This window comes from Eschrichtius robustus, chromosome 13 (assembly GCF_028021215.1).
Source record: "Eschrichtius robustus isolate mEscRob2 chromosome 13, mEscRob2.pri, whole genome shotgun sequence".
NCBI classification, from domain to species: domain Eukaryota; kingdom Metazoa; phylum Chordata; class Mammalia; order Artiodactyla; family Eschrichtiidae; genus Eschrichtius; species Eschrichtius robustus.
The window spans coordinates 9,349,532-9,366,123 of NC_090836.1; the positions used below are offsets into that span (position 1 = coordinate 9,349,532).

The 16,592-nt window shown below is 37.7% G+C and overlaps 2 protein-coding genes across 2 annotated transcripts; one reads left to right on the top strand and one right to left on the bottom strand.

Annotated features, from left to right (window-relative positions):
• The first annotated feature begins 5,499 nt into the window (after window positions 1–5,499).
• On the top strand, window positions 5,500–7,632 carry SMIM10L1 (small integral membrane protein 10 like 1). Its single transcript, XM_068560596.1, has one exon. It carries the CDS (start codon window positions 5,669–5,671, stop codon window positions 5,873–5,875), a length of 207 nt encoding a protein of 68 aa, XP_068416697.1. The 5' UTR covers window positions 5,500–5,668; the 3' UTR covers window positions 5,876–7,632.
• Window positions 7,633–14,482: 6,850 nt separating this feature from the next.
• Window positions 14,483–15,412, bottom strand: TAS2R42 (taste 2 receptor member 42). The gene has a single exon (XM_068562054.1). The coding sequence runs from the start codon at window positions 15,410–15,412 to the stop codon at window positions 14,483–14,485; it is 930 nt and encodes a 309-aa protein (XP_068418155.1).
• Between the last annotated feature and the right edge of the window lie 1,180 nt (window positions 15,413–16,592).

The window sequence follows — 16,592 nt, forward strand, 5'->3', positions numbered from 1 at the left end:
CAGATGGCATATTATGTTAAAAAAAAAAACATAAAAACTCCACCAAATAAACTGCTAGAATAAACAAATTCAGTAAACTTGCAAGATACAAATTCAATATCCAAAATTCAGTTGCATTTCTATACACTAACAATGAACTATCAGAAAGACAAATTAAGAAAACAATCTCATTTATAACTGCATCAAAAAGAATAAAATACCTTGGAATAAATTTAACTAATGAGGTGAAAGATCTGTACTCTGAAAACTGCAAGACATTCAAAGAAATTGAAGAAGGTGAAAAAGACACAAATAAGTGGAAAGCTATTCCATGCTCATGAATCAGAATAATTAATATTGTTTAAATATCCATACCACCCCAAGAGATCTACAGATTGAATGCAAGCTCTATCAAAATTATAATAGCATTTTTCACATAAATAGAAAAAAATCTTAAAATCTGTATGGAACTACAAAAGACCCTGAACAGCCAAAGCAATCTTGAGAAAGAACAAAGCTGGGAGCATCACACATCCTGATTTCAAACCATAGTACAAGCTATAGTAATCAGAACAGATAGTATTGGCATAAAAACAGACACATAGTTCAATGGAACAGAACAGAGAGCCCAGATACAAACATAAGCATATACACTCAACTAATTTTCAACAAAGATGCCAAGAGTATACGGTGGGGAAAGGACAGTCTCTTCAATAAGTGGTACTGGAAAAACTGAATACACAACTGCAAAAGAATGAACCGAACCCCTATCTTACACCACACACAAAAATCAGTTCAGAATGAATTAAGGACCTGAACTTAAGACCTGAAACTATAAAAATCCTAGAAGAAAGCACAGGGAAAACGTTCCTTGACATTGGTCTTGGCAATGAGTTTTTGGATTTGACACCAAAAACAAAGGCAACAACAGCAAAAATAAACAAGTGGGACTACATCAAACTAAAAAGCTTCCACACAACAAAAAATACCATCAGCAAAATGAAAAGGCCACCTTTGGAACGGGAGTAAATATCTGCAAATCATATACTGATAAGGGGTTAATGTACAAAATATACATGGCACTCATACAACTCAATAGCAAAAAAGAAAACAAAAACAAAAACAAACAAAAAAACTATGAATATGATTTTTAAAATGGGTAAAGGACCTGAAGAGACATTTTGCCAAGAAAACATACAAATGTCCAACAGGTTTATGAAAAGGTGCTCAACGTCACTAATGATCAGGGAAAGGCAAATCAAATGAGATACCACATCTATTAGGATGTCTATATCCAAAAAGCAAGATACAACAAATGCTGGCAAGGATGTAAAAAGGGAACCCTAGTGCACCACTGATGGGAATGTAAACTGGTACAGGCAGTTGGAAAAACGTATGGTGGTTCCTCAAGAACTTAACAATAGAGATACCATATGATCCAGCAATCCCACTTCTGGATATACATCCAGTGGAAACAGAATCATTTTCTTAGAGTTATCTGTACTCCCATGTTCACTGAAGCATTATTCACAATAGCCAACTATGAAAACAATCTAAGTGTCCACAGAAGGATGAATGGATAAAGAAAATGTGAAATAAATAAATATATATGTCTCACAAATATTATTCGACCACCAAAAAAAAAAAAAAAAAGGAAATCCTGCCGTTTGCAACAACATGAGTAAAACTGGCGGGCGTTTTGCTTAGTGAAATAAGCCATACAGGGAAAGACAAATACTTCATGGTATTACTTATATGGTATCTTACAAAAAAAAAGTCAAATTTACAGAAAGATATGGTGATTGCCAGAGGTTAGGGGAAATGAGAAGAGGTTGGCAAAAGGGTACAGACTTTCAGTTATAACACAAATAAGGTCTGAGGATCTAATGTATAACATGGTGACTATAGTTGATAATACTGTAAATTTGCTAAGAGAGCTGAACTTGTCTTCTCACACAAATAAAAGGGGGGCTGGGTAAATATGTGAAGCAATTTATGTGTTAATTAACTTGATTGTGGGAACCCTTTAACAATGTATACGTATATCAAATCATCACATCATACACCTTAAATATACTACAATTTTGTCAATTATACTTCAATAAAGCTGAAAAAAAAAAAGAAAAAATGTGTTGAAATTGGTTAAGCCTTCTTCAGCCTGGGTCTATGAATAACTGCAGAGAGGGGATAAATGGAATAGTATTCAGCAGTAAAAAGGAATGGGCAAGATGTTACAGAGTCCCATGGAGTCATCTCCAGTTATACGTCTAAGTGAAAAACAGCAAGATGCAGAACAATGTGTATAGTGTGCTATCTAGTGCCTAAGGAAGTGCAGAAGGCTTTCTAACTGAAAACTAATTTTTTAAAATGGTTACCTATTTGGAGTGTAACAGAGATGAGGAGACAGGAAAGAAGCCAGACTTCTTTAAATATACTTTGTTCTGAAGTTTTGACTCTGGTACCATGAAAATTTATTACATAATAATAGACAAAATTAAATCAAAAGAACTATCTACCTGTAAAAATCAAATGCAAAATAAAGCAAAGACAGTTGTTTGTATAGTTTAATAATAAAGTTGTTTCAAATGATGCTAAGACATGGTAATTTTATTTTTTGTCTCCATTAGGATATATTCTTAAATAAGAGAAATCTTAAATTGTTTTTTTAATAATTATGTTGTTAGAATAGCATATTGTTAGTCTGAAACTATTATACACAGAGATGCACACAAATAATTGTTAATTTTTCGTTGTTAGGGACCAAAATTTTCAGCATTAGAAAAAAGAAATAAATGTATACAAAATTAGAATTGGAAAGGTCAACATGAACTCACTGAAATTTATTTTAAAAGAATCTATTCTGGTGGTTTTAAGCATAAAGGCATTTATGAGAGAGTATCAAAGTATTACAAGGTCTGCAGAAGGAGATTCAGAGCTAAGCGTCCAGAAACAATGCCTGCATCAGATATTTTTCTAGATGCCTGAAGAGGGAAAAAATCTTAATCTGATGTTGCAGCTAATGGTTTGCTTCAGTATGACACAAATCTGATGCTTGAATGTACAGTCTTGATCCAGAAATTGCAGTGTTACTATGGGATCTAATCATTGCTATCATATGTTACAATTTGTTTTTCTTTCACTGAGTTTACTAAACCTACATAAAGGTTTCCACTAAACATCAAACGGTTCCTGATGTGACGCCTACTGAAAGGCTAAACTCAATCTGTTAGCCTGCAAATGTGGGACAGACTCTTTCACTGAGTTGTAATTTTTCTCTTGTGTTTAGGCTTGGATCGTTTGGATCCAATCCTTGCAGCCTGAATGCATTTTTTTTTTATATAACAGAACATTTATATTGGCAAATTCTTTAAAAAAGGAGCTGAGAATTTGCAGACCTGCTGCAGCTTACCTTAAAACTTTTTCAAAGCATCATTAAACCAAACAAGCCATTAAAAAGTACTAAACTGGGCATATGTATATGTATAACTGATTCACTTTGTTATAAAGCAGAAACACACCATTGTAAAGCAATCATACTCCAATAAAGATGTTAAAAAAAAAAAAAAAAAAAAGAAATGAAGCACTTACATTTGATCTTGGTATGATCTCCTCTTAAGGCAGAGCTCTACCAGGAGCTTTAGGTTGCATTCCTGGCCCTACTGATGTGAAACCCAGTGAGATGAACTACTTTTCAGAGCCTGTCTAGGCCTCCTGAAAATGAAAAGCAATGTGTGTGATGAAAAGATGAGCATGACCTCTGGGGATTTTAAGCTTCATGATGATATAATAGCAAATCATTGTAAATTCAGCAGACTTGACTTTCCCAATAAACATTTACTTTAAAGGAGAGAAAAAAAAAAAAGTACTAAATTGGGAATATAGGGTCAACAATAAGGGGATAAGAAAGATTTGGAAAGGAAGGCCAAGTTAAAGAGTCAATGAAGGGCTTCCCTGGTGGTGCAGTGGTTGAGTCTGCCTGCTAATGCAGGGGACACGGGTTCGAGCCCTGGTCTGGGAAGATCCCACATGCCGCGGAGCAACTAGGCCCGTGAGCCACAACGACTGAGCCTGCGCGTCTGGAGCCTGTGCTCCGCAGCAAGAGAGGCCACGATGGTGAGAGGCCCGCGCACCGCGATGAAGAGTGGCCCCCGCTTGCCACAACTAGAGAAAGCCCTCACAGAAACGAAGACACAACACAACCAAAAATAAATAAATAAATTTAAAATATGGAGGAAAAAAAATCATTAAAAAAACATGACGAAGTTTAAAAAAAAAAAAAAAAGAGTCAATGAAGCATCATCTGGAGAAATGGTTTAAGACGTGTTCCTGTTGAAGCTTACTTATGTGTGCCTACTTGGCAAAAAGTGTGGATCACTCATTCAAATCTAAACATCAAGGGACAGAATAAAAAACACAATCATGTAAAATACTGATCCTATCCCACTCTCCACTGTCACTTTCACCTGATAGAAATCTTTCGTCAGCTCTGCAGCATTAACAAGTAGGAGCTGGAGCTTCATGACTGCTCTTCTTTGCCTATTCCTTTCCAACTGGGACAGGATATCAACCTAGCCATGTTATAAATATTGATAAATGGCTGCTGCTTTCCCCGTGGGCTCAGAATGAAAGATCTGGTTTTCATGGAGTTAACAAGAGCTAGGGGGGAGGGAGGGGAGCGAAGAGCAGAAGAATGGTGGAAGAGAACGAGTCCACATAGTTTTATGTAGTTGGAAAAGGAAGATTCAGGGACTTAATGACTTCTGTGACCCTGAATACCTCTATTATTCTTTCAATTTTCAGAAAGGATAAATTGTACTCCTATGTGGAAACGATACATCTACTGGTTCTGAGCTGTCATTTATCTTACACTACTCTTCAGTCTCTATACCAGTATTTTAGAAGTTGTCTTGAGTGAGCAGTAATCAGTTCCTCTAGGTGCCGTCTAGTTGCTGGGTTGGTACTGGTAGCAAGGTAGCAAAAGAAATTCTAGTTGGGGATACACAACTGCGTTTTATACAGTTTTATATACGTGGATATGTGTGTGTGTGTTTGCTTAAATAAGTGTGTAATTTCTAACACTTGCACCTGAAATCGTCCTAATACATAGGAAATCCACTGCCTGAGATTGTGATTCTTTAAGTTAAAGCATGTTATAAACACGGAGACTCTGTGCCCAAACTGGCTTATGTGAGGAGTTCACCTTGCCCTAATATTAAAGTTAATGTTACGGAATCAACTGGGTAAGATTCCTGGCTAGTAGCCCAGATCACAGAGCAGACTAACCAGAGTTTTAATGCAAGCTCCTCGGGCAAGTTCCAGAATTTTACTTAGCTTCCTTTCTTCATTTTAAAGTGAAAACAGTATCAGTAAGGCTGTTCGTATATACTGTACAAAATAACTGCATGGTATATATGTAAATAAATAACCCGTTCCCGACCTACCAAGAGTTAAAACTCTAAACGCTGAATACCATTCTAAGCAGCAGACAGGAAGGGGCGGAGCGCCAGCCGCAGTCCCCGCCTCACCGCCGTCAGCGAAGCAGCCGCGGCTACGTCAGGCACAAGTGTGAGGCCAGCTGCCGCTTAGCCCCCGGCCCCTCCCGGTCACCGCCGTCAGTCGGGGGGTCCGCGGGGTCTACGGTCACCCTGCGCTCCAGGCACCACACCGGGCGAGCGGCGACACCGCGTCCATGGCCACCGCGGCGGCTCCGTCATCCTTGGCTCTCAAGGCCTCGAGCCTGGCCGCGGCCCCCGGCTCGTACGGGGTCTTCTGCAAGGGGCTCTCCCGCACCCTCCTCGCCTTCTTCGAGCTGGCCTGGCAGCTGCGCATGAACTTCCCGTACTTCTACATCGCGGGCTCCGTGGTCCTCAACATCCGCTTGCAGGTACACTTTTAGAGCCCCGAGGAAGCCGCCGGCATTCCGGGCCTGCATTATGGCCGACTCCCAGGAGGCGCCGCGGAGCTGAGGGCGAGGAGTCCCGCTGTCTCGCGAGAGTGCCTGGGCTCCCTCCGCGGCTGTGCTCTCCGCTCTCAGCCGAGCTCCTGGAATGTCACCGAGACCTTGCCGAGATTAGGAAGAGGAAATACGCGATTCCGGCGGCGGAGAAAGAACTTCAGTTAAGACCCACGACAATATTTAAGAAACTGTGCATCCTTAAAACAAAAACGGGACGAACAGGATGTATTACAAAAAGGGAAAGCTACTAAAATTTTCAGGACAAGAATGTACAAGCTCATGGTCCATATTACTTTAATCAGTAAATTTCGGGAGTATGAGACTGGAATATAAGCAGGACGCTGAATGAGTAAGAAGCTGGAGATCTTAAGGATATGCTGTGGAGGGCATATATTTCTTCATCCCACACGAAAAAACAAATGACGATCAGAAGCTTTCAGTGAAAAAAAACTGTACAGGAAACACATCCTTCAAATACGAAACAATGTAAAATGCTGCAGGATTTTGAACAGAGGGAGTGTAAGAAAGTGGACTTTATTTCAGTGTCCCTATGAGTAACATGCAGTTCAAAATCTTGGAGCCAAAGAGAAGGAAATCCAGTCATAGCACAAAGCTTGGCGATTTATTGAATAACATTTAAATAATCATAGTAATGTAAATGCTGTTTATGGTTTTCATCTTTTTAAGAGAATACTTACAGTTACAAAGTTGAATGCACATGTTATCAGCCTTGATGGCGTAAAAGTGAGGGTACCTGGAATGGCAGTGGTGTCTTTTAAAGTGGGAAGCTGAGGAAAATTCTGTTGTCGATGGGGGAAGAGGGCATTTTATTATTTAAAGAGTAGCCATAAAGTTGCTAAAATGTAACTATATGAAGGAGAGAGAAGAGGAGGGGAGAACAGCATGAGGGCAACAAGAAATGCCTAGAGGTTAGAGTTAGGGTGGAATGTCTCAGATTACCTGATGTATTTGAATATAGAGTCGAGATTTTTAGATTTCAGAGAGTCTGGAGATGAATTAGTGGTCTGCAAAATTTTTTCTAATTAGGAAGCAAAGCTGAGGCAATTATGAACTCCGGGAAGAAGAATAAAATTTTCAAGAACTACACTGCATAACTCAACTGTGAAGAATATTACTACTCATCATATAAAGTCAGTTATAATTATATAAACACTGAATACAGATAACAGATTATTAGGTAACATTGGAAGGATTGGGGAAGAGAGAGATGTATATGTAATGGGGGAGAATCAATCAAGATCTGATATAGAAAAGATTTTTAAAAAGCAGTATAACTTGTCACTTAGAGTACAGTAAGAAATAGCTAAGAGTTAAAATTGGTAGTCCCTGGAGAAAGGAAATCAGGGATAGACAGAGAAAGGTGGAGGACTGCTGTTTTTCACTACCAGTCTAACAGTAACGGTGATTTTTCTTAGCCATGTGTGTGTGTGTGGAGATATATATATCAGGCAGACCTCTGTTAAAATACAAACTAATTTTGCGGTCCAGGTGAGCCCATTAATCTGCCTAAACCCCAGTTTTCTCAATCCTCTTAAATGAGAGTAAAAATACCCACCTTGAAAGATCAGTCGGGAATTAAAAGTAAGCCTTAGTGCTTGATACATACTGTACACAGTAAAGAGTATTTGTTATAACAGAATATTTCATTAACTTGTGAATAAAACTTAAAACTCTCATATGGAGTGCCTGCTTTTCCAATGGAGGGTTTTAGCACTGAAGGAGGTTTGTAGATTACTGACAATGGGGGTGTAGGGAAGACCCTCCAGGAAGAGAGATTTGAGCTGAAAGGGGCAATTGTTTGCCAAAGTAAAGATTTAAACTATTTGTAGTGTTCCGTATTCCACTAATTGTATCCAACAAACAAGTGTATTCTAGGATTATAAAATAAGTGCCCCCTGTAGCACAATGTCTTGCTTTGAGTAACTTCTTCCTACCCTTCATTCCTTGTCTCCAGCCAAACTAGAGCATCTTCCTCTTTCTACGTACACTTTTCTTCTGCCTTCTGTACCTTTTTTTTTTTTTTTTTTGGCTTATGGTTACTCTACCTGTGTTTTAAGGCTGAACTTAGACATCCCTTTTTCCATTAAGTTTTTCCCAGATGCTCCTGACCAGATTAGAGATCATTTCTTTTAATCCATCTAAAGGGCTGTGATAATATCAACCTATGCCATTTTCACAGGCTTCCTTATTTGTGCTTAATTGTGCATTAATTATCAGATGCAGTTTTTTAAAGAATATCCAGGAAGACAGGTTTCCTGGACCATGATCTCTTCCCTTGGTATTATATATTGCTGTGAAAGTGCAGGGACTAAAACATTTTAGTCTAAAATATCAGAAATGTAATTTGATCAATGAAATAAGTCAGTATTGCCAATGGGCTGACAAATGGTGGGCATCACTATTTCCTAGAGGCACTGATGTCCCAATTTGTAACACAGAAGAATGAGGCTGCCATTAGCCCCGGAATGGTGACATGCAGGGATGCTCCATTTTGGTGGCTAATGAACGTGTGCCTTCCTCAACCTTTTTTGCTTCATATTAGTGTTTTGCTACACTGAAGAAACTAAGGCACTTTAGCAGATTTATTATTATATCCTCCAACTAGATTAGAAGCCCTGTGAGGGAAGATACTGTATCCTATCGAATTTTACAGCCTGTAATATCAGCAAATATATAGTAGGAATTAAATGAAAGCTCCATGATTTACCATTTATTCTTAACAATTGCTCTTAAAACCAGGTGTGTATTTTTCTTCCTACATGATACAACTCAGTAAAGTTTCCCACGGGAGAAAACAAGATTTTTGCCCTACTTATTATTAACCACTTACTATTCTAATTTACAAGGAATTTTATTCCTCCTGGCATCCTTCCAGGTCACATCCATGAAGCCAAAGATTTTCTCAATCCCCAGCCTAGAGCATTGCCTAATGTGAGTAAATATTGTTGAATGAATGCCAAATTAGTTGGTTTTTCTACACTTAGTTAGCAGTCAATAAAAGAAATAAAGATGTGTTTGTGTCTGATACTGAAGTCATCTACTTTATTTCTCCCATAAATCAAGCTTTTTCAGGCCATGAAGAATATTGATTGGCCCAGAGATCTCAAACTTGAAGAAGCAAAGAGGTGGCATAATCCTGATCAATAAAGAAAAAAACTTGTTTATGCAGTGCAACTGACAAGAATGCTGGGGGAATGGAGACTCTTGTAGTTTAAAGGGAAATAGTGATCATAGTAAACACATAACCTAAGGGTTAGGGAGCAAGATTTTTTTTTTAAGAATTTAAAAATTGAGGGTAAAAATACTTATGATTAGTTGGCTAAAAGAATGTATCATCGGGACTTCCCTGGTGGTCCAGTGGTTAAGGCTTTGCCTTCCAATGCAGGGGGTGTGGTTTCGATCCCTGGTCAGGGAGCTAAGATCCCACATGCCTTGCGGCCAAAAAACCAAAACATAAAACAGAAGCAATATTGTAACAAATTCAATAAAGACTTTAAAAATGGTCCACATCAAAAAAAAAAAAAAAACTTGAAAAAAAAAGATCATATCACTATCAGCATGTTTTTAAAATTTTATTGAGATTTTAATACCAGGAACTATGAAAAGTTATTTACTTACATGATCATAATCCTTACGTGTACCCTATGAGAAAGATATTTTCATCATCATTTTTTCAGGTAAGGAAACTAGGATTTAGTGAGGTTAAGTAACTTTCCCAAGGTCATAGTAACTGGCCAAACCACAAGTGCATCTCAAGTTTATTACTAAAGATACATTTGATGAGGGATTCAATTTTTTTTACATGTATAGGTAATTCTGAATAATCCCGTCGCTTTTCTCAAATTCTCAAACGTAAGTATTACCTGAGTAATACTTGAGGATATCTCTTTTTAATGTAATTATTGAGGGCCTTTTGTATTAGAATATAAATATTTAACATTATTTGATATGTAAATTCGAGTATTTTATACTCTGATGCCTAATTTGTGGGGAAATTTGGCCTATGTGTGGGGAAGAGGGGTGAAGGCGATGGAGGACACAGAGGAAAGGACATTCATTTCCCCTAGGATGGAAAGAAAACACTTTCCTTCCCATGACGGAGTGGAGATCAGGTAAAAACATGAATTTTGAAGCTAAGTCATTGCTGTTCTGAGGAGGCCTAACTAAATTCCCGGTTACAAAATTCTGCGTTAAAGTCTCTTTAATGGAGACTTTTCTTGGAGCATCAATAGCATTCGATAGAGTCAAGAAGAAAACAGAACTTACATATGGAGACATAAAGTGGTAGCGGAATAGAAAGTTTATGAATATAGGTACAAAAGAAGGAGAGGAAAATCCTAATGCCTGGAAGGTAGTCTGAGGAGTAGATTTGGAAGATTCCAAACACAGTGGACCAAGGAAAGAACCTCTTCAATAGCTATCAGAATTTCCAACACTTGGGCTGGATTGAGTCACATCAGTCTATTTCTTGAATTACCCTAAGTGAGGGAACTTCCTTGCAATTTCAGCAAGAACAGATGATAGCCTATTGCCCAGCAGGATTACCACCAGGTCAGGTCATGAATCTTTTGCAGCTGAAACCAACTCCTCCCCACCCCCACTCCTCACTAATACAAATCTCAGCAATGCTCTTGGAAGAACTGAAAGGCCAAAGGACATTGCTGGTGCCTACAACAAATGAAGAAACACTGGAATTCTTAGTAAAGTACATCTTAGTTGCAGTACATCTGAGGGCACTCCTGCCAGTTTCTGTCCTAATTAGGGATCTGCAGTGAACATGAGAAATTCTTGCTCATCCTTATGGCTTTCAAGCACCCAGTGGATTTATTCACAGTAAGGTGGTGGAGTGCCATCAGTGAAAAATAAAGCGAAATGGAGATCTTTCATATACTGGGTGAGGGAGAGTGGGTATACTTTTTCATATGAACCAAAATGAGGAAAAATAAATCATCACACAACGAAAAAGCAAAAACCACTAAGGAAATACTGTACTTAGAACATCTTGGCTCTAAAATCATTGGCACAGTAATAGAGATTGTGTCCAACAGATAAAGAAACAAAAAGATGTTTAATTTGAAAAAAGAGCTGTTTTTCAAAAGACTGCTTTAGCTTTTTAATTGATAAAAAGCATCTCAAACTGCAGTCAAAGACGAGTACAATTAATAGAAGCCTTAAAATTTAGAGGTCAGGTTAGATCCATATGGAAGGGAAAAGAAGTTATTTTAAAACTAACTCATTTAAACCTGGGGCTAAGAAACAGAGGTACTAACATACAAGTTAAGATAGTGCCTTAGTCTTCTGAAGCCGTATCTACGTTGGTGTCCCTCCAAATTGCTAAAGTCGAAAATAACCCATCTGTCACCCGAGCTTTTATTCCTTCAAATAATCCCCCTCCAAAAAAAAAATAGTCTTTTTTTTAATTGATCAAACCAACCATCTGATCCATTTTTAAATGGTTTATTCTGGGCAATCCAGCACAGGGCATAGATCTCGATAGACAGCCCTAACCAATGTTAAGGTGGGTGGACTGTGGAAGAATGGGTTTTGCAGGTGCCCCCCTGATTTCTGTACTTCTGTTATGAAAGCCCCTGCCTTGGAGAACATGAGGTTTAATCAAGAGCAGCAGATAGAACACCTGAACCATCAGAGATTCAACATTATCACGTTCTGTATTCACCCGTGCGTATTTCTACTGGGACCTTTTCAGTAAAGCTCAAGACAACATGGCTTGAACACTAAAACATCTTCTCAGTTTAAGTTCTAAGGCCTAGGGCAGAGCTCAGGCATAAGCCTCTTTTGAGATTAGAAACAGGTTATTTGCAACACTCCTGATCTCAGGTGTGGGCAAGCTGAAAAAAAAACCCAAAAAACTCATTACTTCGACTATAAAAAGTTTATTTTGGAGGGAAGTGATCAGCAAGAAAGCATGGACAATCATTTTATTTTCCCAATAATTTGGTCCCAGAATAGGATCCAGTTCTCTCCAGATTGCATGAGACTAGCTATGGATGTGATACTAGAAGCTTTTCTTGGATCAAGGCTGGGATCTCTAACACAGGCTTCTTCTTATGGAAGGGAGAGGCACAGAACTTAATCTCTAAATGCCATTTTAATAGGGAGAAGACAATAAATACATTGGTAGACAATGCCCAGCCCATAACCCAGACTTCACCATTTTATAGTCATTTTCTGTGCTTCTATTATGTGGAATAGGCCCCTACTTCTTTTTTTTTTTTTACTTTGTTTTTTTTTAATTTAATTTTTTATTTTTGGCTGCATTGGGTCTTTGCTGCTGCACGCGGGCTGTCTCTAGTTGCGGCGAGCAGGGGCTACTCTTCTTTGCGGTGCGCGGGCTTCATTGCAGTGGCTTCTCTTGTTGTGGAGCACGGACTCTAGGCGTGCGGGCTTCAGTAGTTGTGGCGCACAGGCGTTAGAGCGCAGGCTCAGTAGTTGTGGCACAGGGGCCTGGTTGCTCCGGGGCATGTGGGATCCTCCCAGAGCAGGGCTCGCACCTGTGCCCACTGCATTGGCAGGTGGATTCTTAACCACTGCACCACCAGGGAAGTTCCCAGGCCCCTACTTCTTATAGCTTCACCTCTCCAAGATTAGTACATGAGTAGGGAGAACTTAATCCTAATGAGACATTTACTGCTAAATTCCTCATAAGCACCCAGGGCTATGCATAGTTGCCTAAATCTTTTTTTATCTTATAGGTCATTAAAGAAAAGTTTAGTAACACTGAAATGTAAATCTAAAAACTAAAACTATGCTTACTTCTAATAAGCACAAAGTAATTTTTAACTTTTTTACTGAAAGGGATTCTAAATCAAATTATCCTCAGTACTGAATCTAAATATAACCAGTATAATTAGAATTTCACCTTTCCTAAAACAAGATAATCCCAGTGACAACCATTAGGAAATTTATTTTTTCTTTCAGTTTTATTGAGATATAATTGACACACAGCACTGTATAAGTTTAAGGTGTACACATAACAATTTGATTTACATGTATTGCAAAATGATTACCACAATAAGTTTAGTTAACATCCATCATCTAGTATGAATACCAAAAAAAAGATGTCTTTTTCCTTGTGATGAGAACTTTTACAAACAACTCTCTCAGCAACTTTCAAATACACCATACAGCAATGTTAATTATAGTCATCACACTGTACATTACTTCCCCAGTACTATTTATCTTATAACTGGAAGTTTGTATCTTTTGACCACCTTCATGTAATTCCCCCTACCCCAACCCAGGAAATTTCTTATATAGTGTCCAACATAATGAATGCAGCTTAGAAATCTAAATCTTTACGGAGATCTGCATATACATGTATCATTATCATCATGGATACATCAGAGTACCCCATAGCCCTGTTCCCTGGAGTAAAGGCACGCTTTACAAAGCTCTTATGGTTCTTACATTCTTCCTAGTGTCAGACTTGGCCTACTGCTCCATCAAAATTAATTTATAACCCACATATTTTCAAAGTTGTTTTTGGGTTTTTTTGTTTGTTTGCTTCTACCACTGAATAATTATGGCAACTATAAATCCTAACAAAAATTTCTTAATTTTTTATGGTTTTAAAAAATGTTTACAATTGTAATCTCTAAAATTACTAGCAAAATTATGAATTATTGTATTCAAAATTGTAATATCATTAGCAAGCACAATTTTGCCACCTGCTGGCCTTAAGATGTATATACATTTTCAGCTGCTTTTACTTTAATTACTATAAATGTCAACTCAGCACTATATATGCACACAAACGTCCAAAAATTCTACAAATATGTGATATTCTCTTGTAAACTTTGTTTTTATCTCTGGTGAGTTGGTTGTTTTTATCCTCTCTGACCAGGGACATTACTGTTCATATAATCCGTAGATGCACACACACACACCCCATACAAATTCCATGTCAAAGTAGACACATAAGTATTATTATACACTTAGGGATAATTATTCAGTACCTTTTTATAAATTCAGTTGATTTTTTTCTTATTCTAGAAAGGTAGTGGCTAGTCTAGCTTGGATCCCTAATGATAGATAGTCTGATCCTCTGTTTTCAAAGTTACGTCTGCCATTTTAAGATGCCATGCTTACAAAATTTTTATTCCTTGATTTATTTTTAACTTAATATTGTACAAATATTTCACCTACTCTACCTTGGAAAGGATTTTCATGTCTAAATAATCATAGGTTTTTTTTCCTGACATATGACTGTAGTAAATATTTTCCAGCATATATAAAATGAATACATATTGCATTATATATTTTATATTCATAGTGTCTCTAATATTTTCTTGTTACTAGAAAGTGTTACGATGACAATGATGTTCGCTTTTAAAAAATCTACTCACCTATGTGAGTAGATTGTTAGTTTGTAGGCCATTCTAGGGAAAATTTGTGAGGCACAATAGTATCTCAAAGAATCCAGTGAGAAAAACAGAAGTTAAAATGGATCTTCAATGTCTCTTCATTAATTCAGTTCTCTTGGCATATAGAAAATTCTGGAAAAGTCTATGAAGCTAAAGGTTTCACTCTTTTCAGGTGGCAGTTAAGATACCACAGTAGTCCTAAGGCATTTTGTCTCACCTTGCTGTTTGCCAAAACTAGGATAAATGAGTGGCTTGAAGGAAAAAGAGTCAAAGTTAACATGACAACCAAATTGGCTTGATGTTTCTGCAGTTTAAGGAAAACCCAACCTGTTAATAGGACAGAAGAAACGTGAACCATGAAGAGGAGGAGGAAAGACATCACCTTTTTCATGGCTCTTTTATGGGCCTCTATGCTGAAGTCCTTTGAGCTGGGGTTGAGCTGCAAATTCCTGGTGTGTCTCATCAAGGAGAGGAATAAACGGAGCAATGAGGTCAGGGACAGAAGAAAGGGGATTAGGCAGATGAAGGTGAAAACAATCAACATGTCAAGATACAGAGTTTTACTTACATCTGAGGGCCATGTTGAGTTTCTTTCATATATTTTGTAGACATTAGTCCAGACACCATTAAACGCATCTACTAATTCAAAGTTCAAAAACAGTAAGAGCAAAGACCCCAACAGAAGCACAAGTACCACTCTACGAATTTGCCACCGCAGCCAGGTGAAGCAGGGGTGGGAGGAACTGGCTACTTTAAAGAGGCAGAAAACACTTAGACAGGTAGCAAACCAGGTAGCTAGGTGATTGGACAGGGTCCAAAAAATTTTTGCCAGTTTATCAATGGCATATAGATGTGGCCATAACACCAGTACAAACGAGTCAAATAGCATTTTCCAATGTTGACTGATTCTGGAGATTGCCAGGCCGGTGAGGATGCAGTCAGCTGATGAGAACTTCGGTCTCTTCACCCAGTCAATGCAGTTAACTAGTACAATGAACCCATTCCCCAGCATTCCAATCATGAATTCTCCTATTACCTCTACCAGAAAAGTATTTTCAACTCCAGATGGCATTGCTGTAGAAAGAATCCAGAAAGCTAATACTATTTTTCACTGATTTTTTTGGCGGTCAAAGTGTTGTATGATATCCAGTTTGATACTTTTCACTTTTGTACTAAAAAATGCTCAGTGAAACTCAGATACCATCTCACTTCATAAAGAACTTCCTCTTTTATTCCAGCCATAGGTCTGAAATTTGTGCAAGGAGATCTAGTCTCACAGCTCTAAATGAAAAACTTAACATTACTTTCAATCAGCTACTGATTGCCAAATTAAACAGTAAATGTGCCCACTCATCATTGGCACTGGCAGCAATTTTCCAGTTGTGAGGACATCTGGAAAAGTCAAACATGCAAATATGAGACAGATTTCTTTATACTGATTTGTACTTTCTTTTTCAACAGAAACTCAATACCATTTAGATTCAAGTTTCTTAATTTTAATAGAGTTCTCTAAAAATAACCTCTACAATACAAGCATTATTCATCAATTTCATTTAATAAAATCCGTAACGTTTCAGATACTGTTATAGATGAAACAAGTGTAATAAAGAGAAGCAATATCAAGGAGCTCACAGAGTAGTGGAAAAAGCAACATTAAATAAACTATTACTATTGAATATGACAAAAGTTTGACCAAAATACAATTACAACATTTTGGTGCTATGAGGAGGTTGCTACGAAATCTACTGTCTATAATTAATTCTAGTTTCCTGCGGATAGTGACAACTGGCATAGGTCTTGAAGCTTTTTAGGATTTTTTGAAGAAATAGATAAAAATGGAAATGATTTTACAGAATGATGTAAAAGCATATGGAAAGGTACCAAAATCATACCTCTACCTGAGCTACTACTCTGAATTTTTTAGCTTTGTTTCCAACGAGTTCCTGCCTATTTGATTCTGAATTAGCTATTGTCAGCTGAGACAAAAAAAACAGTAAGAAAAAAATAAGGCAGAAAAAAAGAAAAAAAAGGCAGTGGGTGGATGGGTAGGAGGGAGGTTCTCCTTTTCATTAATTCTGCTTTTGATAACATTCTTCATCTCATAAAAAATTAATTTACAGTAAAATATATTTTCGCTTGTTTTTTTTTGCTTTAACAAACAGGTAACTCTAATACAATGGTTTTCAACCTTGACTGTAAAGAGGAGTTACCTAGGGAGCTATACATATATATAAATGCCTGTGAGCCGCTCT